The 27,537-nt window shown below is 42.6% G+C and overlaps 1 protein-coding gene and 1 long non-coding RNA gene across 9 annotated transcripts in view; one reads left to right on the forward strand and one right to left on the reverse strand.

The window, feature by feature from the left end:
* The first annotated feature begins 1,492 nt into the window (after nucleotides 1-1,492).
* WDR64 (WD repeat domain 64) overlaps nucleotides 1,493-27,537 on the forward strand; it is a 117,440-nt gene continuing 91,395 nt past the window's right edge. For all 8 annotated transcript variants that reach the window (XR_003088175.2, XR_003088174.2, XR_003088176.2 and 5 more), the window contains exons 1-5: nucleotides 1,493-1,825; nucleotides 3,821-3,951; nucleotides 9,379-9,481; nucleotides 10,047-10,150; nucleotides 16,911-16,940. Coding sequence is in view for 5 of the 8 variants with exons in the window: in XM_075924833.1 (XP_075780948.1) it covers nucleotides 1,672-1,825; nucleotides 3,821-3,951; nucleotides 9,379-9,481; nucleotides 10,047-10,150; nucleotides 16,911-16,940 (522 nt within the window). In the remaining 3 variants the exon portion in view is untranslated. The remainder of the gene's footprint in view (nucleotides 1,826-3,820; nucleotides 3,952-9,378; nucleotides 9,482-10,046; nucleotides 10,151-16,910; nucleotides 16,941-27,537) is intronic.
* LOC142827979 (uncharacterized) overlaps nucleotides 20,880-27,537 on the reverse strand; it is an 81,675-nt gene continuing 75,017 nt past the window's right edge. Inside the window, exons 3-4 of the long non-coding RNA XR_012902825.1 lie at nucleotides 26,730-26,856; nucleotides 20,880-24,405 (exon numbers count right to left, since the gene is read on the reverse strand). This is a non-coding gene — a long non-coding RNA (uncharacterized LOC142827979). The remainder of the gene's footprint in view (nucleotides 24,406-26,729; nucleotides 26,857-27,537) is intronic.

Genomic DNA, 27,537 nt, shown 5'->3' on the forward strand with positions numbered 1-27,537 from the left:
AATATAATGACTATTGAACCTCAGAAGAATAATATTTAGGGGGGACTTGACAGAAATAATTAAGTGTATGGAATCTGCTCTGGTTGCCATGCAGTACCATCTTTTTATCATATCCCATAAGACGAGGATTTTTTTTTTTTTTGAAGCCCACAGGAATATTTATTTAAATAAGGGAAATATTGAATCCTGTGTCACTGACCTTAGTCACAGGCAATCAGAGTTGAGTACAGCAGAGTAATTTAAAAGAGTAGTTGAACAGTGTAACAACCAATACTACTACATGTAGGTAGGGAGGAGAGTAACCACATTTTATGCTTCATGGGGAGAGCTGATTGTTATGGGTCTGGAGGTTATCTTCCCCTCACCTCCTTCCCCACCCTTCTCAATGATAGCACTGCACAAATAATCGGGGAGGGGACTGGAAATAGAGAGGCTTCTGCAGGGAAGACTATGAGAATTGCTCCAGCTAGAAAGGGCAGAGTGGCTTGCTAAGGCTGTGACCATACAAGGGGAGTGTGGGCTGCACCCTAAGACGTTTGGGTTGAATTTTGAACTTTAATAAATCAACCCCTAAGGAGGGCTTTTGTAAGTGGAGTAGAAAAGCCATGAGTGGAGTTCATTTGGAGATCCCCAAAAGGAAACTTTGCCATATATTAAAAGCCACTAGCAAGTCACCATCCCCTCCCCTTTCCCAAATGGAGAAAAACTTTTCCTTAGCTCAGCCTCTCTCTGCTTTGCACATGAGCCTGTACAGCTGAAGTATGAAATGAATACCCACCAGAAGGAAGAAGTAAGGGGATCTCTGCTCATTGGGGTTGGAAGGAAATCCTAGAATCCCAAGAGGGAGAGAGGATGCTGACCAGGTAGCAAGAAGGGCAGGGAGTCCCTATATGCTGCCCAGAAGATGACCTCTGTTTGACACTGACTAGCAAAGTCTGTCTGTATAAGTTATTGGTGTGTATATACAGGACAGTAGACTTCTGATAATCCGGAATTCTTGGGACGTAGGTGGTGCCGGATTATCGGATATGCTGGACTATCAAGAGGTACTATAAACTGGTTATATACATACACAGCATATACTGTATATATAGTGTTTTTAACCCTTTTTATTGTAGCACAAGCACTGTTCAGCATCACACAATACCAGTGGCAGACTGACTCGGTCCCATCCAGTTTCGTTCGGTTCAGCTACTGCTGCTGCTGCCTTGTGACTTGTTTTTTGCTGAAGCTCACTCACTAGGCTCTTGCCATTTTGATGCTGGACTATCGGGAGTGTCGTACAATTGGATGCTGGACTACTGGAGTTTTACTGTATTATATTTTGTGCAAAAGAGGGAAATGAGAGTTGTTACTGCCATTCACCCACTGGACATTGATTCTGGCTCATGACCTAGGCTGCTCAGTGATCAATAGGGACTCTGTGATGTAATGAAGGTTTATGACATCAGGAGTTTGTTGATAGGCTTGTCATCAGGAAGTGCTAGTCAAGCCAATAATTGCTCACTCATTTAAGTGACACCCAGAATTAGGGTCATGAGGCTTTACTTCACATACCCTTGCATGAGAGTTTAAGATTTCAGGACCCAAAACAAGGATTGAGTGGGGTCATGAGGAGAGGATTCTTCACACTCTTTCCTGCATGACTCCCCTCCACACCATTAATCAAAGATGTCTGACGGACAGGATTCAGGAAAAGGAAAACTGAGTACTCTTTCTGATGTGACAAGATTTAACTATGCCTTGAAGCAGTTCCAGATCCTGATTGGAAAAACAGTTGCCCAGAAGAGGGAGGAAAGAATAGGGATGTATGTTAAAGATCAGGGTAAGAGGCATTATCTTTCTGACTGAGAGACTTTAACTTTGGAGTGAAGACTGGGTAGCTAGCTGGGACAAGCTAGGATTCTACAGAGGACCCCAAACTGTCATGTAGGCCATGGCTTGCCTTCCCTACTTTTAAGGGAAATACGCAGATTGCTCTATGAAAAATATTTTCTCTTGGAAGCTAAAACCTACAGCAGTCTTATTATAGCCAAAATCTGTTACTGTGCCATTTACCCACAAAATCTTATTCTGACTGGCAGCATCCCCACATAGGAATTCCCCATAATAGTACTTGCTTAATCCTTAATGTGGTGCTTTGTGTTTTTGGCACATGTACCAATTAAATGTGCAAGTCAAACAATTTCTATTACCATAAGTAACTCAACCTCATATAGGTTGTTACCACTGCAGGCCAGTAATTTTAAGTGCATAAAAGTAAGCTTTATCACAGAACTCCCTATGACTTCAGGATACCCTGGGCGGGGAGGTTAGCAGAATGTTCTCTTAACACCTCTCAGAGTAAGCCAGAATTGGGGATGGAACACTTCCACTATGTTTTCCTCCTTACCCTGCAGGTTTTGTAGTCTGCATTGTTTGTTTGTAAACTACTTTACAACCTATGAGATTTTTGGAAATTAAGAAGATTGAACAGTTTTTGGCATGGGTGCTATAATAAATACAACAAGAAAATTGAGAACTTGAACATTAATGATGCTGAAGTTGAAATTAAGCCATGAGCCAAATGCAGTACCATAGAAATGTAGGGCTGGAATTGTCCTCAAGAGGTCATCTAGTCCAGTAGCCAGTACCAAGGCAGGCCCAAGTAAACCAAGATGACCCCTGGCAGGTGTTTGACCTGTTCTTAAAACTGTAATGATGGAGATGCCATAACCTCCCTGAAAGCCTATTCCAGAGCTTAACTATTGTTATGGTTAGAAAGTTTTTTTCATATTATGTAACCTAAATCTCCTTTGCTGCAGGTTACACTCATTACTTCTTGTCCTACCTTCAGTGGGCATGGAGAATGATTCATCACCATTCTCTTTGTAATGGTCCCTAATATAGTTAGAGTGTTACCTGATTCCTCTCCTCCTCAGTCTTCTTTCCTCAAGAAGTAAGCACATTTTTAACCTTTCCTCGGAGGTCAGATTTTCTAACCCTTTTATAATGTTTGCGGCTTTCTTCTCAGCTCTCTCCAGTTTGTCCATATCTTTCCTGAAGTGTGGCATGTGGAATTAGACATGGTAAACCATCTTAGGCCTCACCAGTGCTGATTACAGTGGGAAAATTTCTTTCTGTGTCTTATACAAAACATTCTTGTTAATACACCTCAGAATATTAGCCTTTTCACAACTGCATTACGTTGTTGACTTATCTATCTTCCCTTTTTGATGCACTATAACCCCAGACTCTTTTTAGCAGTCCTAATGCCTATCCAGTTATTCCCCCAATTTTAGTTGTTCAATTCACTTTTCCTTTCTCAATTTAGTATTTTGTACTTGGTCTTTATTAAATTTCAGTTTGTGGAATTCAGACCAATTCTCCAATGTGTCACGGTAGTTTTGAATTCTAATCCAGTCTCCAAAGTGCTTGCAATTCCTCCCAGCTGGGTGGTAACTGCAAATTATATAAGTATACCCTCTACTCCATTATCCCAAATTTGGCTAGTACTGGAGCCAGTACTGACTCCTAAAGTCCCCACTAGGTGCACTCTCCCAATTTAACAGTGAACTTTTGAATATGGTCTTTCAAAGAGTTGTGCACCCATTTTATGGTATTTTCCTTTAGATACTTTTCCCTAGTTTGCTTCTGAAAATATCATGTGCAACTGTGTCAAAAGTCTTCCTAAAATGTAGATCTGTCTCATCTACTACTCCCCTTCCTGCCATTTACTGAGTCAACAACCTTGTCAAAGAAAGAAATAGAAGAAGAAACAGTTTGCTAGTGCTCATCTCTGATGGACTTGTTATGTTTTATTATTCTTGTTCCAATACAGATGAAATAGATTATGATAAATTCTGTGAGATAGTACAAACCCTCTTTGGTCCAGAAGTGAAGGATCAAGATGTTAAGACATTTTTCAGGAAGATTAGCAATAACCCTGATGGAAGGATAGAATGGTGTGAGGTAAGATATAACTATATAACTATAATTATATATATGTGTGTGTGTGTGTGCCTGTGCAATTATGTAGTTACTGATGCTATGGAAGGAGAATGGATTTATGGATAATTTACATAATCAAGGTGACGTTCCATGTAATTATATTACTGCTTATATAACTCTTTCATCTGTTAAAGGCCAAAATATTTTTTTAAAGGATCTGGCCTTCAGGCTGTATGGAAAATTAGCTAAAAGTATTGTTCTGGTTGGTTAGAGTGTAAGTGAGAAGTAAAATGAGATGGATTGTCTTAGGGAATCTAATTTGTACCAATATGAGTCTTTATCTAAGTCTTTATAAAGTCTTTATGAGTCTTTATAAAACCCAATCATAAATACAATTTTGACAAGCTGAGAAAGAAAAAGGAAGCATTTATTTTTAGTGTGGCAGTGAACAGTTAAAAATACACATATAACCAACAGTGTTAGGAACAAATTTTGCCTTTGGATGTACACACGTCTCCAATAGAGCATGCACGGTACAGAAGAGGAGAGATGAATTTGTCTCCTGGACTTTTTCCTTTGTAAACTCTGCTCTCATTCAGGGAGTTATTAAGTATATCAGGGTCAGATCTCCAAAACGTTGAGCATCTACTGCAAGATACTGACCTGGTAGCTCCCATTGATTGGGAGAGGCAAGGGGGGGAATCTTGCAACATGTGACCCTTCTGTGCTGTGTTAGGGTTGCAATAGTCATTGTTCATGGTAGAATTTAACCAACAATTACTATGCTTCTAGGTGCAAAAATTAGCATCTAAAGACTGGCTCTGCCCTCGGGAAAATCTAGCTTCAGTGGGAATTGTACTTCAGTATGAAAATGCAAGTTTGGTCCAAACCCTCACATTCAGGGACCTGAAAGAATGTTTAGGTGCACAAATACCTTCTGTAAAGGATTGTCCAGTTTTTAAGAGCCAGCCCATAGGTACTAAGATGAGTGTTCAGAGGTAGACATTTATATTTCCTTATAAGGCACATGTATTTTAAAACTAGCCCAAATTTAACCCTTTAGCAGTGGAGGGGGAAGGTGCAGGGAGCCAGCAGCTGCTCCCTAACTTAGGGTTACATAACACCAGCACAAATTATAGCTGTCTCTGCACAGCCTTAATTTATACTATTTATGTGAAGCTCCTCAAGGACTTTATGTCAGTCAAGGATCAAGCATGGTACATCTCTGCTCAGTCCTACCCATCCCATCCAGGGATAGGGAAGGAGTCTCTGATGCACCCCTTCCTTTCCCACTGTGGAAAGAGGGGCAATGGATGCAGTAGGTGATGGACCTTTTTCCACCAGCTCTCTGCTGAGAGCTTTTCTGTGCAAGAGAGAATTCTCCATGGACTATCTCCAGCCTATTTAAGGACTCTTATTATGCCACAAAGCCACATTAGGGCTTATCTACTCTTAAAAATGCTAGAGCAGCACAGCTACACTACTGTGGCACTTCATTATGGACACTACCCAGGCTAGAGTAGACCAGGCCATCATGGACTGCAGAATCCAGCTCCCTGACTCTAGTGGGTTTGCATGAGTGTATCGAAGGGCAGAATTTGGATTGGACAAGAAGCAATGGGCTTAAATTGCAGCAAGGGAGGTTTAGGTTGGACATTAGGAAAAAGCTTCCTAACTATCAGAGTGGATAAGCACTTGGAATAAATTGCCTAAGGAGGTGGTGGGATTTCCATCATTGGAGATTTTGAAGAGCAAGTTTAGAAAAGCATCTATCAAGGATGATCCCTAGATAATACTTAGTCCTGCTATGAATGTAGGGGACTGGACTAGATGACCTCTCAAGGTCAGCCCTATGAGTCTATGACTGTAATGACTTTCAGTTTATTGTCTGAGTACAATGCACCTTATGTCCACTGACACAGTTGATGCATGGTGCAGATTTCTGGCTGGCCTCTTAGGGGATGAGGTTAAGGGAGAGGGACTTTGTCCTTCTCCCGTTGCACCTGCCCTCAGGAATGCTTGGCCCCTTTACCAGGTCTGGCCAGGGAGTGGAAGGGGCAGGACGAGCCACTTCTCATGCCAGTCAATTGAAGTCGCTGCTCAGAGCAGCATAGAGGCTACCTGAGAGAGAACTTGGCTTGGGCAGTATCAGGCCAACCTCCACCCAGACCCAACTACCACAGGCTGTGTGAAGACAGCCAGAGTCACCTCTGCCCTCAGCACATTTTTGGCTCACTCAGTCCCTATCCCTGGCAGCTAGGCCCATGTGAGAGGTGGGGGGTTAGGGTTGATCCACTATCACCCCCCAAGCTGATGAACTGGACAGAGCAGGAACCCATAGCAGCCAGCTTCAACTGGCATGAGAAGTGTCTCCCTCTTGTTGCCTTCCCAGGTCAGGGAGAGAAACTGAATATTCTGAGGGAAGTTGCAGCAGAAGAAAGCCAGAGCTCCTTCTCCTCCCACCCCCACACCACCCCTAGTAGGTAACTGTGGTGTGGCAGGGAGAAGGCTACGGCCCTGGGCAGAGGAGATGTGGAGTAGTCACATGTCCTCTTTAGATTGTATCCCCCCTCCTCAGTATGGGGAGGCATGAGTCATTGAGGTCCACTGAAGCTCATTCTTAGCTAACTTGAGTCAAACCAGAAATGTACCCAGGATAACTAAAGGCATCCACTGCCATGTTTGATCGGTTAGAACTATTCTTAAAATGAAAGGAGCTGGTTAGATATGGCCGTAATAAAGTCAAATGGGTTTGGTATCGTTCCACCATATTGTGCATAGGAGGAGTTCTGTTTTGTTTTATTTTGGTTGATATCAACTGTTTAATGGTGGCTGCAAGCCAGACAATTCTGGAGGGAGGCAGTATTCTCTAGTGTTTAGAACAGGCAACTAGAAACCAATATTCTTGGGCTCTCCTCCAAGTTCTACAAGCCTGACTCTTGCTCTGCCTTCACTCTTTCCACCTCCCATACCTTTCACAGTTATCCCTCCCTCTTTTAGGATTCTCCCCTTCAAGCCTCATATCCATCCTCAGCTTTCCCTTCTTCCTTCTATTGCTGCTTTATCTCTTTTGCCCTGTAGTTTGTCTCTCAGTAAAATAAGGATGGTCCTCTTCTGCCAGCCAGAAGAACCTTTGCACTCCCTCTCTCAGCAGTGGTCTCACGCGTCACAGAATCTCTACTATCAATGTCTCTCTAGTCTGCGTCTGCACTTCTGACCTGTCTTTGGCATCCTCTCCTGGTTGCATTGCCATCAGCTTCAATTTCATTTGGGCAAAACAGAGCACCTTCCCTCCCACCTCCTTCCTTTCTCAGTCACTGACCCCTCACCATCTTCTTGTGACTCAGGCCCCAAGGCTGGGATTCTGTCTTTGACTCCCGCACTCTCCCACGGGTGGAGAGGCAGAAATGGAGAAATGGCACTTCAACTCCATAATCTGAACAGTTGTCAGTGTGTCCACTAATTTTATGTATGAGATCTTGCACTCTTTGTATGTCACCTGCATGCACTTTGGGGTGGACACTGGGTCTTTGTATGTGTTTGGATGGCATCTTACCACAATGTCTACAGTGCAATCCTAAGTTTGACTGCAGCATAGTCAGACATACCCACATGAGTGCTGATCAAAATAGCAATGAAGGCGTAGCAGCGTGGGCTTCAGTGAGAGCAAGCAATACAAACATATAATCACTGTCCCAATGTATCTGTACAGACTGTGTTGCTGCATCTATGCTAATATATGTAACCATGCTAGCATGGCTAAAGCTACTCTGGATATATCTATTGCTGCTGTAATCAGGATTTGGATTGCAGTGTAGACATACCTAAAAAGGGCCCCAGTCTGTATTGGGGCCTCTAGGAGCCACCACCTTGTAAATATTAAATAACAACTGACATATTCAATTATAGCTCTTCAGCCCAAAACAAATCTTCTAATGTTTCTTCAAAAGGTTGTATGCTACTACTAAAAATAGTCAAGGGATTTAATTATTTTTAAATGGCAAGAATCAATGCTTTGCCATGGTTTAGCATCAGCTATTTATATAAGAATTGTTGGCAATACTAAGGTTGATTTACTTCAGAGATGGTAGTGCTGTGAAATTGCAAAAGGAATCACTAGGGTGAGACTGCCAAGTGTCACTTAAGAAAACTGTATAGGTAAGTGAGCCTCCAATTCAGGTGTTGTTACAAGGAGAGACAACTGCAGAGCAGCAATAATGGGGGTTAGAAGGAAAGATGTATAGGGCTGTGATTGACAGTTGATTGCAGTGTCATTAAAAGTGGGAATGACTGAGGTCACAGCAATGGCATGAAAGATGAGAGCACTAAGTTGCCCAGCCAGACTATGCAGAATGTTCTCTACATGGCTCTAAGGGGCATAAATCAGAATTGTCAGGATGGACAATTGATGCACTAAAAGAGAAAATGATTAGGTGAGAAAAAAGTGCTAAGATTTGTCTAGCTTCTTGATATGCTGGTTTTAGGACTAGTAAAAGAAGGTAAGTGAAGAGACTTTGATCCTGGGAACCTAGGAACAATTCCAGTTTTTTCCTCTCAGATTTAGAGATTTTTTTCAAACCACACAGGAAGGGATTAGATGGCTGAGTAGCAAAGTCAGCTGGGCCTTCTAATTCATAATGAGGAGAGGAGGAAAGGAGTGACAAGTTTTGTAGCACAGAGAGATGGGAGTCATGTCATGAGGAGACAGCTGCTCTGTTTTTGGACCCAGAGCATGGAGGGATTTCCATTTTGGAACCTTTTCCACCCTGGAATGAAGAGGAACTAGACCTTTTGTTTCTGTTTTAAGAGCCCACCTTGCAACAGACATCTGTGTAATGTGTCTAGGTTTTGTTTTTGTTTTTGTGGGGTTTTTAAAAATCCCTTGTTTCATGGTCTTCCGTATTATCCCATGCCCCTGTTTTTCACATAAAGTTGGGGGGTGGAAGTGGACCTCAAGGCTTGTCTGATACAAATCCAGAAGTTTAAATGTATATTTGATCCTCTGTGACCAAAAACAGTTCCAGGTCTTAAAAGATCACTACTAAGTAATATATTTGTTGTTTCAGTACTTCTTCCAATCCTATCCTTTACAAGGAAGTGCAGAAATGCGAAAATGCATAAGAAATTTAAGGCTTTTGCATGCAAAATATCAATGAGAGAGCTACACTCAAAGGTTTTTTTTCATTTTAATAGAATTATTATTTGCAGTAGCACCCAATAAGAGCGGGGTGTTTTCCAAACACTCAAGAAAAATACACAAGCTAAGAACGAATAAGTAGACTGTGATCAGGTGAAGAAGAATAACAGTAGGTAATATATATACATTTAGTTATAGATATATAAAAAAGTGATTGTTTATAGAAAAATTGTTAATTCTGAGCAGAATCTGGTGAATGCTTATCTTTATGCATATATTCATGTTTGAGGAATTTTTATGGTTTTTTTAAGATCTTTGGCTATTTTATAGTAGAAGGAGATGCCCTTGCTTCCCAGCTAGATGAAGAAAATATGGTTTTCCTGGTGTCCCGAAGACAGCGGATTACAAAAGCAGGTGCCATCTTTTAATGTTAATTCCAAACTTTTTTTTGAGGATGCAATGATGAGATCACACTGCTGACAAAGTTTATGTACACTTCTTGTTCTACTATATTAATAATATATCCCCTTTTTAATCCTAGACTCCATCATTGTCCTGTTTGTATCTGAAGATTTCTCGCCAAATACCTTGAGCGCATGGGCCTTGCCTATTCACCCACTTTCTTAAATTCTTCTTGATTTCTTCTTTTATTATTCTTTTTAAATGACTAGACCATCTGACCCAAACGGCCCCTTAATAAACTTCTTCTGCTTTCCCCACCCATCCCCACATTCCTCTGCAGCTCGTTATATAGAACCAGCCTCATCCTCAAGATATTAATATTTGAAAATTCAATATGACTATATAAAGCCAGCTTAGAATAATCTGCATTCTTGTCTATTACATCTCTGAACTCTGTCCTTTTATATTTGTGAGTGAGGGAAGTATTCCTAGCACCTTATTCTTAGTTATGTATTTTGCCTAGTCTCCGTAGATTTCTATACCTGTGAGAGAAAGAAAAATGTTATTTCATTGGCAGGTGTCAAGAGACGAGATGTGATTAAGTGCATAGCAAAGGTGCCACAGCTGGATTTCATGGTAACAGCATCTCAGAAAGGAATGTTAACAATTTTTAACAGCCAGGTAATTCTGATTCATGCTAGCTTTTTCTTTATCCCAGTGTTGGTCAATATATATTGTGAACTGAAAAAGTATGAAACCAAACTCCACACTTATATGTAAAAGCTACATGTCTTTTTAACAAGGTTCTGATACAATTTTCAGTGCTGAGGCAAATATTCATTCAATTTATTTTTAGTGGCTTTTGCTTGCTTCCAAGCTTGCAATAGTTGTTTGAAAGTGTAGACATTTAAATTTTCAAAATGTGATTCTCAGAAACTGTAAAACTTTTTCCAAAAACTCAGATGGCTTTTTTGGTGTTTATTTTTTATTTTTTTTATTTTTACAAAAAAGCACAATTAGCAGTAAAACTTATTGCTACATATGTAACTAATAGCAGGGAGTCCAAAAAGGATTGTATATTTAATAGTAGGGAGCCCAAAAAAGATTAGATATTTATATGGCTATTTGAGAATATCCAGAGTTTATTTAGTTTAAAAGCACATTTACATCCTTGTACTTCAGGGTATTTACCAGCCTCTTGAAACTTTTCCATAAGTGTATACTCTGGACTCATGTCACAATTTGTGTATGTCTTCTCCGCCACCCTATTGCTGTCAGTCATGTGCTGCCATGCCCAGTCTCAAGCAGGTTACATTTTTTTCAGAAGCAAGTAAATGAAGAGAAAGCAGCCTTGTAACTTGCTCTTTGCTTTTAGGCTTCAAGGTCACCTCTCCTCAGGGTCTCTAGTGCCCTACACCTGACAGCTTCCCAGTTCTAGCTTCCCATTTTGGCTCCCTTCCTGAAACAGTAGCCCCAAGGCTGACTCCTTGAGTAACTGGCTCTTTGCTCTAGAGACTCCCCACAGAGATTAGATTCCCTCCACCCTCTTCCCCTGGCACAACTTGTCCCCATCACTACCTGCTCCCTGGTCTTTAACATCCCTTCACTGGTCAAGATGGATTGGGCTTATCTGCTCTGACAGACGGTACTTGGCCCTGTCTACTCACTAGAACCACCTGCCCTATGGCAGGTTTCTTCTAACTTTTGACGCATCTTCTATTGACTGCCATCTGAGACAGGATACTGGACTAGCTGGGTCCTTGAGTCCTCCAAAAAATCACTCTTGGTTAATTTAATACAAGATCAGGCACTGACTGGCTTTACTTCTGTAGCACCATTTTTCTATTATCATCATGAAATTACATACCTATGGGATACTAAAACAGAAATATGTAGCTGTCACAGTATATTTCTGTCACTGAGAAACTTACGTTTATGTCTAAATGCTTTCATGGAAGTTACTTGTTGACTGCATGTCACTCATCAGAGGTGAACTCACATGCAGAAAGTAAACTCTGAATAAGGGACCTGCAGGCAGACCATAGATCACAGCTGCTCCAAGACCATTTCTCTAGGCTGTGGGCTACAAAATCAGCTGCAGTTCCTCTTTTCCCCCTTAGCATTCTGTGTTTGTGCATTGGGAAGCCCACTTCTGCAATGTCTGCGGACATTTGAAGTTGCATCACCTCCTCCCTCCAAGCATAGGTAACACAAGGTTTATGTGGATTTAGTGATTATATTAGACTCTATTGGGAAATTCTCCCCAAGCTGCAGTATCTGACATTTTAAAGTCTTGCAACCAAATTCAGCCCTGCTGTAAAAAGACACCACTCCCTTCAAGTTAGCGGAGATGTGTCAGGATGGAATTTCTGTTTTGAGAAATTTCTGGCATAAAAGGTCTACGAGTCTTGCAGGGTTAGAACAATGTGCTCTCTTAGTACTCTCCAGTAACCAGCTTAGAATCATAGAGTTAAAGAAAGCAGTTCAGACTCCAAATGCTATGTAAAGCCACATTTGCTAAGGAGTTTAAGACTGATAGCGATGTTGACCGGGACACCACTTCCTACAGCTCCCATTGGCCAGGGATCTGCAATGGGAGTTGCGATTGCCCACACCTGTGGAGGCGCAGATAAAGAAAGTGTCTCGTGACCAGATAGTGGCTTGCCCTGATAGGCTGTGAGCCAGAATTTGAAAACCCCTGGTTTAAGATACTCCATGAATTGTTAAAGAAATATCCTCCAACCATGTTATAAAATACAGTGGAAATAAATCACTCTCATCTGGGCAGATTGGTTGCATTCTGATCACAGAAATGACAATGTCACAATATTATAAAAATGCAGTTAGGTTTTAAAGCAGTGATAATACACTCCAGGGGTTTCAATTAATTAGAACATAACACTCTTGAAAGGACTGAAGTTAGACAACCAAAGATTCATGTGGGTAATTAAATGCCAAAGCAAAACTGAGGCATTTGGAAACTACTGAAATAATTTATTTGAAAGCCTGGGCTGCTGTCTTCAGGAACATTATCCCTCTTTAGGCACCAGGGCAAAAGGCTTCCACACAGTACAGCAATAAAAAATATTTTTTCCCTGTGCTATTTAGAAAGTTCTGTGCTGCCTCCTCCTCCGAGTTTCCATTGACGTCACTTTGACATCAGTGTCTCTATTTCATTTCCAGAGTTTAAATGATTTTACATCTTGCTCTTTGAAGCCGTGCTTGGAGATTTTGAGTCATGCTGGCGTAACTATGTATGCCGTCTGGAAAATGATGGAGGCATTACAATTGCTAGCCTCTGGCCATCTCACACTCTGATTTCACTTACCATGGATTTAAACAGGTGTAATAACATTGGTTTCATTGGAATTGCTCTGGGTTTACACCAATGCCAGTGTATGTCTGTATGGCTGTCAAAGATGTGATTGCAGCACATGTACACATACACACACTAGCTTTAGTCTAGCTAGCAGGTGTACCGATAGCTTTGAAACCACAACAGCACAGGTTTCATCCTAGGCTGTACAAACCCTGAGTCTCTGCATTGAAGTTCATGCCTCCTTGGCTTCATTGCTATCATATGCACACTGACTAGATCAGAGCTCGATCTATATCTGTGTACCCGGCAATCATATTACCAGTTGCCAGGTAGACAGACCCCAAATGAGAAGAGAATTTGTTTCTTTAGCTGTGAAATCAGTTGATCTGATTCCAGTTCTAGCCGAGGGTGTTTCCCCCTCCTCCCCATCAACAGTGTTAGCACCTTTTTCAGCAGCCTTGGTCCAGAGACCAAGGATTCAAAAGGAACAGCCTCACTGTTTCATCTTTAGTGGTGTTTCCTCCATGTCAGCAGGGTCATATGTTATGAGGAAGCTTGACTTGTAGCTAAATGTATGGGTCTTGCATTATGCATATGGAGGCCATTTGTCTCCTGGGTTGTCAGTTCATGAGCTCTGCCTTCATGAATAGGCTTGGGTTTTATTTATTTTAAGGTTTTTATTCTCCTTAATAAGACACGTGAACTGGTGCTACGTTTTAAATGCACACATTTCCCAATCCAATCAGGGGCAGCCTTGTACAATGGTTGCTGTGATGTGAGTAGTGAATTTCTGGATCTTTTTTATGCTACTTTTGGGTACTCATCTAAGCAGAAACATTCTTCCTGGTATAATAACTTGAGGACAAATTCTGTACTCTATACTAGTGTAAATCCAACATGCATCCATCAACATCCGTGTGTGCACTAAACATATACAGGGCATCCCTGCCATATGTTGCCCCGGTATACATCAGTTCCACACTACAGTCGTTGACACTTGTAGTAACTGTTGCGTTATAAGTCCTCCCATTCTCCGCTCTTATGTCGAACACACAAAAAAGACCAATTGGTGCAAATGCCGCGAAAAAAATTCTCTGCTTTCCATCGTTTCACTATCCGCCCACGTTTTTTGGAACGTATCTCGGACATGGAGCGGGGATACCCTGTAGTTTGATGTAGTATTCTCCTGGCACCAGTGTCCTTTCACAAAATAGCATTCAGGAGTCAAAATAGACTAGGTAATTGCATGGGAATCTGTAGCCTTCCAGGTCAATTCCTTCAAAAAATCTATCCTCATGTTGAGATTTTGGGACACTGAGCGTTGAAACTGAGATAACTGGAAGCCAGGGGAGGTAGAAATGCCCTATGAAGAAAAAAAATGTTTTACAAATGAAAATAGAAATAGTAAAGAGGCTTCTAGTCATCCTACAGTGTATCTGTTTGCCTCATTCTACACTAGTAAAAGAATGGAAAATAAATGATTCTGAGCAAATTATTGCTTTGACAGCTGCACATGTCATTTACATTACACGACTCGCAGACTGATTGATTCAGATTGGATGGGTTAAGACAGCTTTCAGCACCATTACTTAATTTATCAAGTGACAGACTTCCATCATCCAAGTGTGCGTGTGAATTGTTTGGATGTAATTATCTTCCAAATTAAATAAAGCATAGTAGCTTCTCTAAAGACTGAGTTCTGTAATATAAATCCTGCAGAGTCTCCTGCATATCTGCTGCTATTAAAGTTTAAAGCAGAGGCAAAAGAAAATTAATTATTAATTTCAAAACCAGTAAATTCCTCTCAAAGAGCCAAATTTTATTTTCTTTCTCAGATGTATTTGGTTCTCCCAGGCTGGCAGCATTTGCCTGAAGCTCTCTAGATTGTTAGCAAACCTACTAGCAAAGGGTTAAATTTAAGGCTGATAACCCGTCTTATCAGGTATAAGGAAGGGACTTTCTACAGAGGGAGGATCTAGGGTGTAGCCTGATGAAGAGATGTAGGTGCACCCATGCCTGGGCAGAATCATGGGGGTGAAATCTGTTTTCAGTTTCTTCTCTAAGAAAGCCAAACCTCAGGGAGCTAGTGCATTGTTAACTCTACACAGGATGTAGAGTTTATTTTAGGGTCAATTTAAAAAGGCAAATTTCTGCTCTGTCACTCACTACAGCCAATAAGTCTTCCCTACTTGCATATCCAAAGGCAGAATTTGATCCTCGATTTTCTGTGTATGATTGAAGCTGCCAGTAGAGGGTTTGGGGCACATGTGAAAGGAACTTGTTGCAAACGGATGATGGTGAGATCCTGGTTTGAAGAGATAGCTGCCTTCCTGTGGGTTTGCAGGACAGAAAAGTTCATCTGGGATTCTCACTCTTGCCAGCTGAATAGTTCCATGTATAAAGAAATAAACTAACTGGTCTTCTTGGGAGCCAGCTTGCATCAGCCTTGCATCAGGACAAGACTTACCGTGGGCGTCATTATAAAAATGGACATATTGCACTTCCTTTTTGTCCCTCAAGGATCTCAAAGTGCAGATAGAGGGCAGTCAGTGAATCCCATTTTACAGAGACTGCATCTCTCTCTTTGTTGCTCTTAGTCTCTGGTAGGCTAGAGACTGTCCTGGTATTGAACACTGAGTCCCGCATCCCAACTGATGTGTGATCAGGATGCCATTTCTCCCAGTATTCAGGTAGGTATGTTGGTGTGGGGCTGGCAGTCTCCATACTTGGCTCTGCACAGATCCCCAGAAGCAGTGACATGTCCTTCCCTCAGCCCTTATGCTCAGGAATAGCCACCTTAATACTGTGTACTGTTCATAGAATCCTAGGGCTGGAAGAGACCTCATCGAGTCCAGCCCCTGGTCCAAAGCAGGATCAACCCCCATCTAAATCATCCCAGCCAGGGCTTTTCAAGCAAGGACTTAAAAACCTCTATGGGTGGAGATTCCACCACCTCCCTAGGTAACCCATTCCAGTGCTTCACTACCCTCCTAGTGAAATGGTATTTTCTAATATCCATCCTAGACCTCCCCCACTGTAACTTGAGACCATTGCTCCTTGTTCTGTCATCTATCACTACTGCCTCTCTCCATCCTCTTTGACACCACCCTTCAGGTAGTTAAAGGCTGCTATCAAATCGCCCCTCACTTTTCTCTTCTGCTGACTAAATAAGCCCAAATCCCTCAGCCTTTCCTTGTAAGTCATGTGCTCCAGCCCCCTCACCATTCCTGCCCCTAGTGCTGACTCCACAGCTCCCATTGGTCAGGAACCATGGCCGATGGGAACTATGAGGATGGTGCCTGCAGGTGCTGGCCACAGCAGTAGCACACACAGCCGCCTAACCCCACCTTCACCCAAGAGCTGAGAAAGAGGCATGTTGCCACTTCCGGGAAGCTGCCCAAGGTAAGTGCTGCCTGAAGCCTGCACCCCCTTCTGTGTCCCAAGCTTGAGGCCCCCTCCTGCATCCACACCCCCTCCCTCAGCCCACTCCTTGCAGCAGGGATGTGATTGGGGCTGTAGCTGGAGCTATGCATCCCTATCCCACATCTTTCATAGTGGCTAGAGCCAGGCCATGAGCCCCTGCCCCATGGCTTGCAGCAAGGGCCATATGACCCTTCCTTGTAGCTTCCTAAGGTTTCTGGCCATGTGCCTATGGCTGCCCCCCTCACCTCCACCACCTTGTATCCCAATATTTTACTTTTCCATCTGGTCATGCTACTGACAGACTGAACAATTGAATACAATAGTCCTAACATCAAGTCTTTCACCCTCCCTCTCCCCTCCCCGCACACACACCCTTTCAGATGAAGAGAAAACAGCTGCACTTAGTGGACTGTAACTTGAAGTCTTTAAATCAAGATTTGTGGACTTCAGTAACTCAGCCGGGGAGAATGGGCCTATTGTGAGAGTGGGTGGGTGAGGTTTTGTGGCATGAAATGGGCAGGGGTTCAGTCCAGATGATCAGTCGTCCCTTTTGGTTTATGAGGTGTGGTTGGTTATTTCATTTGTTTCCAGGCCCTAGAAAAAGCCCAGTGACCGACTCTGTCTGTGATGATTATGCTCAGATTTTTAATTCCATTGCCAGCTGTTGATTATCTTTTTCTGGCTTTGTTTTGTTTTCAGATGAGGATGCTGACAAGCACAAACATTCCAGTAAGTATATTTTTCCATTCTAATTAGATAGAATTTTCAATTAAAAATCAACAGTTAATGAAGTGAAATAATTAGAAAGTAAATATTAGTCTAACACTCCTCCTCTGCTTGAGTCTCCCTCATAGTTTTGCGTCGTGCTGCATGTCAGGTCAGACTGGTTCAAGTCTTTCCTCACAGTTACAGAGAAGGTTGGGTATTTGTTTTCCCTAGAGGAAGGATGCCTCAGGTAAATTCTTCTTCCGCCAAATTTGCCTTCTCTCTCTCCTACTCCACTCCTCCCCCATCACCCGCTTGTACGTCTTTTCGGCATCTTTTGTGGAGCTGCAGGGTAAGAGGTGACATTCGGTTGACACTTTGCAGTTTTAGTAAGAAAAAGTGGTATGCTGAGTAGTGAAATACAAGTCTACTGATTCTTAATTGGATTGTCTGGTTGATTGACTGATATATATAAATACACTCTGAAGGCTAAATTTTACCCTGAGAATAGCATTGCAGGTCTTAGCAAAGCACATTATCTCTGAGGATTTGAGAACCAGAGTCTGTCATTAGTCCAAACCGCTGATGTGAGCCTTTATTGCAAGCAATTCAGCTATTCTGATCCTCAGGGCCAGTGCATTTGTGCTGATGGATCCCTGAAAGTAAATGTTGCTTAGGAGGAAATAAAGATATTATAGGCCACCCACCAAATTTCTTTCATTACCATCCACCTAAAAAGGCAGCTCTAGAGCCAGCTTGTGCATCAAAACATACAACTGATCTTGCAAGGACTAATTTGACCTTTGTAGTCATGGCAGGGATATATTTTAAAATAGACACACATGACTGTGAAGAGATAGCGAAACACCTGACCTATGACTTGCACAAGTAGGCATGTATTACTTCGGTCAGGCTGTGGAAGCCACTTATGGATTGTGTTTTCTATTACCTTATGAGCATTGGCAGCTTCCTAACTTAATAATTATCTGTGTTAACAACCCACAAGCTAGTATTAACATGTCACAACCAAAACACGGGTTATATGCCTTCCATAAATCCTATGCTTATATGATATGGGCTTTAAAATTCTGTAGTGCCCATTGCTTTGCAGAAGGATTCATGATTTAATGTAAATAATACTGAAATCAGTGTTTTGATATTTCCAGAATGGACTGTTTCTGAATACAGATTGGACCTCCCTGGTCTGGCACCCTCGGGACCTGACTGGTCCTGGATGAGTGATATTTCAGGACCAGGGGAGCTCATTTCTGGCTCCACTGCTGCTCCCCTCTGCTCCTCCCCCCCCCCCCCCGGGTTCCTGGCTCTCTCACACCCCAGCTGAGCCCCTTCACCCTCCTCAGCCCATCTGAGCCATGTGCCAACTCCTGAACCCTGCAGCACAGCTGAGCTGCACACTGGCTCCCCTGCCCCGCAGTCCAGCTGAGCTTCACACCGGGCTTCCTGCTTTCCACTCCCCACAGCCCAGTTGGGCTGTGTATTACACACCCCACACACCTGCATAGTGCCAAGCTCCTGGTCCCCCCCAATACCCTGCATCACTCTGGGACTCTCTGATCCTATAACACCCATAGAACATCCACCTCTGGTTTATAGAGGTGCAACCTGTAGTTCATTCTGCAAAATACTTCAAGTTTTTGACTTTTCATCCTGAATCAGAATAAAAGAACATTTCAAAATCCTGATATTTTTCATGGGACAGAAATTCCATTTTCCAGCCACCTCAAATAAGTGCTGCTAGAAAATCAGTCATTTTGGAATTCCGTGGGAGCCAAAGATATATTTTAAAAAATAAAGACTGCTTATTGAAATTGCAGTTTTCCTTTCAGTCATTTGCATCTGAACTCTTAGTAAAATTCTAGGGACATATCCTTAACTGAAATAAATCTGTACATCACCAATAACTTTAGTAGTGCTCTGTCAAATTACACAAACTGAGGTCATTGCCCCAGCAGCTAAATTATTGTTAGAATGAAGAGCTGTGACTAATGCAGTGCCTTATTTCCTGATTAATTTCTGGATAGCTGGACATTTTTGCCTTGCAGGACTTATATTTTTTTCCCAGATCTTCAGAAACAGCATGGTAGAATTAACAATGCATTCTTTCCTATCTGAAATGAAGACATTTTCATCTGATTTAATAGATCATCCATCAAGCTGTACCTTTTATGCAAATGAAGTGAGACTGGATACCAAGTTGAGTGAGAGAAATGCTCTGAACTCTCCATCTGTTGACAGTGAATTCTCAGCAGCAGTGCTCTTGCCACTGTATTATGGAGTAACACTTCATGCTCCGTCCATTCTGAGTTCTCAAATCATTTCAACAAACTGAGATTCATGAAATCATGATAGGAAAGGAATTATCCCATTTCAAAGACAGGAAAGTCAAGGACCAATATAGCATAGCAATGATGTGATAAAGCCAGGAATAAAAGCCAAATCTCCTGGAATACTTGTACAATCCAAAGCTTTTCAACTACCTGACAGTTTAAAAGAACAGGAGCTGTCAGTATATCCTTTCCTGTTTTGATTTATGGTTTTATGGACAATAGTTCTAGACAGATAAACCTGATTTCATTCTTTAATGAGATTACATGCTTGGTTGCAAAGAAAACTATATAGATGTAATATATCTTGATTTGCATATGGCATTTGACTTAGTACTGCCCAACGCTCAGAATAAAACATTAGCACTGTACAACAGGAATAAAATGCATATTAAATAGCTTAAGAATTGTCTAACTGCTGGGCTTCAAAATACAGTAGCTGCAAATCAGGAATCATCATTGAATCGGGGTGTTTCTAGTGAGATTCCACAGGGATCTGTATGAGGCCTGATGCTATTCAGTTTTTTCATCAGTCAACCTGAAACCAACATAAAATCACTGGTGATAAAAGCTGTAGATGATACCAAGATGGGTGGAGTGATAAATAATGATGAGGACAGGGGCAGTCATATAGAGTGATCTGGATTGCTTGGTAAGATGGGCCCATTCAAACAAAATGCATTTTATGATGGCCAAATGCAAAGTTACACATCTGGTCTCCAGGAATGCAGTCCTTGCCTACAGAATGGGGGACTGCATCTCAGAAAGCAGTCCCAAAAGGATTTAGGGGGTAATAATGCACAAGAAATTCAACATGAGCTCCTTCCCAATATGATGGTAAACAGGGTTAATGTGATTCTTAGATATGTAAAACAGAGAAGTTGGTGAGTAGGAGAATAGAGCTGAATTTACCTCTGCATATGACATTGGTAAGACCAGCACTAGAATACTATATGCCCTTTTTGTGTTCATAGTTTAAAACAGATGTTGAAAAAATCAGAGAGGGTTCAGAAAAGAGCCACAGATTATTTGATAACTAGATAAAATGCCTGATAGTGAAGTAAAAAAATAATGTTTCACTTCCCAAAAAGAAGATTGAGAGGTGATTTGAGTGCAAGGTTGTCACGGCAGTTCTCTACTCTGGCATTATGAATGCAGAAGGTGGAGGACCAGTTAGCAGAATAAAAAAATGCAAAATCTGTGTCTGTGATTCCCAGAGACAAATTTATTCAATCTCAGTCCCCCTGAGATCCAACAAAAAGACAAGACTGGTTCCGGGCTGCCACCACCCAAGCAATTAAAAGAAAATATAAAATAAAAATCCTTTTCAAGGGAAGAGATCTCTCAGGAATCTCCTCCTTAAGGTAAAGCTCTCCCCTCTGCCTCCAACCTCCATTTTGCTTGGAGTTGGGAAAACAAATTGAGGGAATCCACAGAGAACAATGGACTCCACCTTGTAACTAGGCACTTAATCTTAAGGACAGAACAATCAACTAATACCGGTTAATCAAAATAAAAAGAAAACTCTTTTATTATCAAAACAAAACTACTGTTGCAAGCATAGTAAATTGACTAGGTGGTAAGTAGCCACAATTGACATAGACTCAGGGAAAGTCAATTGGGCTGCAATCCTTAGTTACAAAAGAGAAAAACCATTAGCCAGCTCAGACAATTTCCAAACCCCCAAACAAGGAAAACAATAAACCCTGATGGACTATCTAAACGTTTCTCTACCTACATAATTCAAGAAGTCCATTCTTGGAAAGAGAAGGTATCTCTCATCTCCCTCAATACCTGGGAGAAACTACTCTGCCATCAGACAAAGAAGAGAAAGAGAGAAAAAGCCCTCTGTCCAGGTTTGAAATTCCTATGTGCATTTTTATTGGCTGACTGCCTGACATCTCCCCCCTCGGCTGACAGCTTTGCTGGGGACCTGCGTTAACTCCTTAGTCACCGGGTGCAGGTCAGCACTCCTTCTGTTCATGACAAATGTATAAGTACATACTTGAGGGAAAAATGCTGGTTCCTAAAGGCCTCTAATCTAGCAGAGAAAAGCATACAAGGAGCAATGCTGAAGCTAGACAAATTGAAAGGAGAAAAAGGCAGAGATTTTTAACAGTGAAGCTGATGAAATGTTTCACTTTTTCAGTTTGAGATGAGTTTGTTTCAAAATTTCCTTTAATTTTATTGTTTTTAAATATTATAAATGGATGAACTTGAATATACTTAATTGAAACAAAAGATTTTGTTTGAGCTGAAACAAAACTTGATTTGACTCTTTGATTCACGTAAAATTTGAAAAGTTTTCAAATGTAAAATAGAAAAATAATTTTGAAATTTCCAACAAGCTGAAATCTGTCTAAACTACATTCCTCTTTTGAAAGAGGAATGTAAATGAGGCTGATCAAAAATTCAAATGAAGCATGTATTTACAAATCTTGTGCTTCATTTGCATAATCGCGTGAGAGCACTTTTTCAAAAAAGGGTTTCAAAAAAGAAACCTCAGTCTATTTGGGGTTCTTTCAGGGGAAAAAAACCCCTTTTTCGAAAGAACCCATACGCATCATTTTTTTAGGAGTACGGGTTCTTTCAAAAAAGAAGGTTTTCCTGCTAAAGATGCATACCTATCTCATGTGGATCAGCGGCTGCATTTTGTGTACAATGTGTGTACACAAACATATGGGAGTGTATAATCTGACCCTGATTTTTGTGGTCAGTAGTTTGCTTGCCTTTAACTTATTCTGCTCATCTTTGTCATTCTTTTGCATCCCTCCGTACTAATCATCTTGTTTAGTACTAACATTCATTTGCACCAAGATGAGAAATGACTTGAGATACCATCTTGCTGTTTGGTTAAATGAGAGCTGAGGTATGTAAGCAGGGGATAGGATGGGAGCTCTACAGTAGCATCATGGAGGTATAGATGGGGAAGTGAGTGGGAAAAGAGTAATGCAGAAGAAACAGAGAGGTGGGGAGGGTTGGGTGGAGTGGTGAGTACTGGATTTGAAGCATGGCCTCATGAACATGGGTCAAGTGCAGTCTATTGTAATAGGAGACTGGAAGGGACAGGTTAGCCAAAAGCAGTATGCTTGGAATTAGAGGGAGATGAGAGAGTGAGCAGAAGGTCATTAGAGCCATGGCAGGACATAAGAAGAGGAACTTGGATACAGGAATAGTTTAAGTGTGGCACACCCACTTTCAGGGTGTGTGAGAGGTGCTAAAGGTCGTGTGAGGGTGTGAGACAGGACAGGCCGAAGGCTGTAATGGAAGTGGTTAGGCTGCTCTGACTTTCTGGTCTGGCAACTGCCTGACATTAAAGGGTTGCAGTGCCAAAAGGAGTATTGCCCTAAGGCTACTGATTTATAGCAAGAGTTGGTTAGAGGCCACTAATTGCACTATGTGCTTCCATGATGTTCTGTCCTAAACCAAGTCTGGCGTGTTATAGGGTAGGATCATTCAGAGATGCTCATCTGCATGGTATGAAACTGCTTTTCAGTGTTGACAGTGAGGGGCCATGTTCAATCCTATACATCAGATATTGACTCCAACATATTATATATCCTCAGCTTGTCTCTCTATGAAGATGTTTAGTTTGAAAAAAAACAAGCTTGATGAGTTACCTCATGTCCAGCTATGCGTTTAGGTGAAGTAAGTGACACACTCAGCTGGATGGTCACCAGCTAAGATGCTAGACCCCACAATGTGTTTGAAATTGCTATCCGGAAGAATATTGATTTTACCCGCAGTTTATTGACTGACTTTTGCCATTGAGCTTTCCAAGTCTTCAACTAGCCACCACTAGCTTGTCCATTAATTTGAAAACTAGAACTGAGCCATCATCAAAATTGATGTTTGTGAGATTCTTGTTAAGGTGGGCAAAATGCGGCCCGCAGGCCAGATCCGGCCAGTGGAGGCAGTGGGGAGCCCAAGGCAGGCTCCCCATTTGCCCCACAGCCCCACACACCATGCAGGGCTCCGTTTCTGTTTTAAAAGGGAAGTTTCAGGAGGCACCCTGCCCCCCAGCACAATCACATTGGCTGGCGTCTGGCCAGAAACCAGCCAATGGGAGCTGCTTGTTGGAATAAAAGGCAGCCAAGAAGAACCACACCCCCTCTCCTCAGCTCAGTGAAGCACATGGCCAGGCAAGTAGGCAAGCTGGCTGACTGAGAAATGTTTTAAGCTCTGCAAGCCTTAGCTGTGCAGGCAGGCAGGCTAGTTTGGCAGCTGGCAGGTAAGTCTATTGGCCACAGCCTGCTTCTGGCACCACCGCCCTTTCCTGCCCCAACATACTCAAACCCTCTGTCCCCTCTAACTCCCATTCCCCCTCCCTGATCTGGCACCCCAGTCTCTTACCTCAGATCACAAAACCCTCCTACCCTAGGTCACATCCCAAACCCCTGAACTCCAGTCCCCTGCCCTAGGTCACAACTGTCTCCTTCACCCAAACTCCCTCCCAGACTCCAGTCTCCCTCCTGCACCCCAATCCCTTCCCCCAAGCTCCCTACAGCATCCAACCTCCATCCCAGACCCCACATTTTCTCAATTAATATCATGGAAGAATGCGGCCCTCGACCACCTTCCAAAATCTTGGAGTGGCCCCCCCCATCAAAAATTATTGCCCACCCCCAATGTAGACCAAAAATACATTTATTTGGGGTCTGATCAAGTACATAGTGTAGAACAGCATTGAAGAGTTCTGGGCAGCAACACATCCTTGTTGAACATCGAACCGAATTCAGAAGTTGATTCTTTTTCCATTCACAAGAATGCAGCTTGGGGAGTCATGATGTACAAGATGAAACATTCTGTGTAGGCCTGCAAGTTTCAAGATTGCCCAAAGTGGTTCTCTGTCCACACAGTGAAATGCAGCCTTGATGTCCATAAATGTGAATGGGGAATGTGAATCAGCACCTGAACCTTCATGCCTTCTCAATAAGCTCGCACATTGTGAAGATTTTCTCTTGGTCCTCAAGATATCAGCATGCTGGGCCAACAAAACCAAAGCAGAAAAACTTCCTCTTGGACCGATGGAGTAATGTCACAATCGTTACAGCAATCTTGTTTGCTGCCTTTACATTTCCAAAACAGTCAAATAATGCCTTTTTGCCAGTTGGATGGACTCTCCCCATAATATCGAACTGGATCTATAGCCACAAAAGAATAGCTGATTCAACACATTTTAACAATTTGTTATGTAAAATGAATCTATCAACTTGCTGGAGCCTTCTTCAGAGCTGAGTACTGTTCTTTTCTGAGCACTTGCAAATCCTAGGCCTTTTAATATTAATAATGTTGAGTCTGTGTTATGTTTCTTGTCAGGAGTTTTCATTTGGGGTGTTATCACTTTTCAAAGTGTATGGCACCCTGTGTTCCTGTTTTTCTTTACTGGCAGGGCTGATGCTTTTGTTCTTACAGATCCCTCCATGAGGTTGGCCATGACTATTTTATGGAAGGAATGCCCCTCTCCCCTCCTGCCTGTGGCTTTCCACTTAGAGTATAATGATCCCTTTCTGTCTTAATATTCATGAATCCCTGGAGTAAGTTCAGTGGCGTTATGAAAGATGAATTTGGTACAGGCTGTTTTAAAATGTGAATTCTCAACTTAGATGTGTAAAAAATAAATAAAGAAAAATTGTTTGTACACTGCTCTTTTCAGTGCTCACTTGTTCTGGTGCATTTCCCCATGTTGAATTTTTTTCTTGACTGATAGTTTTTCATAAACTGATGTAGAACACATCTTTGTATCCATTCTTGCTATTGTATTATACAAAAATGAATCTGAATATAAATAACAGTTGATGTCAACAAGTGACATAGTTGGAGTTCAGATTGTTTTAACAACACTTGCAATCTGCTAGTGCAGGGGTTCCCAAACTTTTTGACATGGGAACCAATAAATCCATTCACGAGCTTTTGGAGGACTGGTAACATTCACTTGCATATTCATTAAGCAAATGATGAATATGCAAATACATTGTTTCTTGTCCTCCCAAAGCTCCCAGTGCTAGCTTTAGCAAAGCTTTTGATATGGTCACCCACAATATTCTTCCCAGCACGTTAAGGGAATATGGATTGGATAAATGGACTGTAAGATGGATAGAAAGCTGGCTAGACCAGGATTTCCCAAACTTTTTACTTTAGTTGGAACCCGGTTTTTTTTCAGTACTGTTTTTTGCAGCCCAAAAATATAAACACATATAAAAAAAAGAATAAAAAATGAATAAATTTTCACTGTTTCACCCAGCTGCATCCTCTGCCCAGCCCAGCCCAGGGCTTGGGGGCTCTGGAGCCACATGGGCACTCCGGGAGGCAGGAGCAGGAACAGATTGGGGTAGGGTGTCTGGCTAGGAGGGAGGGTGCAAGGAGGGGACTTGGTTAGGAGTTGGACCTCCCTGGTCTGGCACCCTCTGGACCTGACTGGTCCCAGATGAGGGGTTTTTTGGACCAGAGAAGGTCATTTCAGGGCTCCTGGTTCCCCCCCTCCCAACTAGGCTTCTTTGCACCTCCCTCCTCTGCAACCCAACTGAGCTTCCCACCCCCGCTGGTTCCCTGCACTTCCCCCAAAACCATCCCCCACAATCCAAGGGAGTGCAGCACCAGTTCCCTGCAGCCCCTCACAGCCCAGCTGAACTGCCTTTCTGTTCCCTATGCCTTCCCCATCTACCTCAGCCCAATTGAGCCCCACACTGGTTCCCTACATGTCTCCCCCACAGCACAGCTTGTTTCCCTGCACCTCCTCACAAGCCCAGCAGAACTGCTGAGCCCAGCTCTGATTTCTTGCCCCTATCCCTCTCCCTTGAGTCTAGCCCCAGGTTCCCAGCATCTCCCTCCTCCTGCAGCCAACTGAGCTCTGAAGCGCTCCTCTCCCCCGCAGCCCAATCCAGCCCAGCTCAGCACCCCACACCTCCCCACTCCCACAGCCCAGCACCCTGCACCTCTTCACTCTTGCAGCCCAGCTGAGCTCCATTTCCCTACACCTCCCCCCAAACTGCGCAGACGTGCTGAGCCCAGCGCTGTTTTCCTGCCCCTCTCTCCCTCCCTCCCCTTGAGTCCAGCGCCGGGTTCCTGGCATCTCCCTCCTCCTGCAGCCCAGGTGAGCCCAGCGCCTCACACCTCCCCCCTGCAGTCTAGCCTGGCGCCCCCCTAGCATGATGCCCGGGGGTAACTGACCCCTCCCCCCCCCGCTCCGCCTCTGCCGGGAGCCCGGAACATCCGGCTGCATCCTCCACCTAGCCCGGCCCAGGGTTTGGGGAACCCAGTGCTGCACGGGTACTCTGGGAGCCCAGAACACCCTGGTAGCCATGCTGAGGCCCGGTATTTTTTTCCCACGGACCGGTACCGGGCCGTGGCCCATAGTTGGGGAAACACTGTACAAGTGTTTACACAAATAGCAGGTGATGTGTGTTATGACTAAGTGTTTCTGATTGTTTTTTAGTCAGTAATGATTTATCTTAAAGGAGAAACTTACTCTTGATTGGTGTCCTTGGTCAATATTCTTCTCCATTATAATGGGAACCGTGCACCAGTTTTCTGCCTATCTGTCTTCTTCCTCCCACCCAGAGCTGGTTGCATTGCAGTGGGTTATGAAATGGTTCCTGCAGATGCACACAGGGTGTTTTGTGTGAATATATGTTTAAATATAAACTAGTTCTTATGATACTCATTGGAGTCTTCAGGAGTGACAGATGCTATATCAATATAATATCATTATAGTTCATTAGGAATAATCTTGATGAGCTTTCAGTGTAACAATTTTTTACTCAAGTATACACGTGTGTTTGTATGAATGTTTGTGTTTGCTTGCTTGCTTGCTCCCATGCTCAAACAAGGCATTTAATTCTAAATCATCCTCCTCTTGTGAAAGATATGGCTTATGTATTAATCTGTCCCCTAAACTTTCATATTTCCCCATATACACCCCTCCAAAATATCGCGCTCACACATTTAACCTTCAAACCTACTTCTTTTAAAAGGATCTTAAATTTGTTAGCTGTGCAAGTGTCTTTCTCCTTGTTAGTGTAAATACTGTGTAAATGATGCTCAGTACTCTGATAAATATCTTGATTTACCTCATAAAATGGCTAGACTGTTGCCCATATTGCACTGTACCCAAGAAAGCCCGGCCTTTGGTCTTGTTATCATGCTTTGTGGCCCTAGGTATGGTATGTTACAGACAGTTCTGGGAAAAACCCCACCACTGTCCAGGCTGAAACCATGGCTACCTTAAGAACATCAGAGATTTGTTGCCATGATGTGATCTGAACAACTTGCACAAT

This window comes from Pelodiscus sinensis, chromosome 3 (genome assembly GCF_049634645.1).
Source record: "Pelodiscus sinensis isolate JC-2024 chromosome 3, ASM4963464v1, whole genome shotgun sequence".
NCBI lineage: Eukaryota > Metazoa > Chordata > Testudines > Trionychidae > Pelodiscus > Pelodiscus sinensis.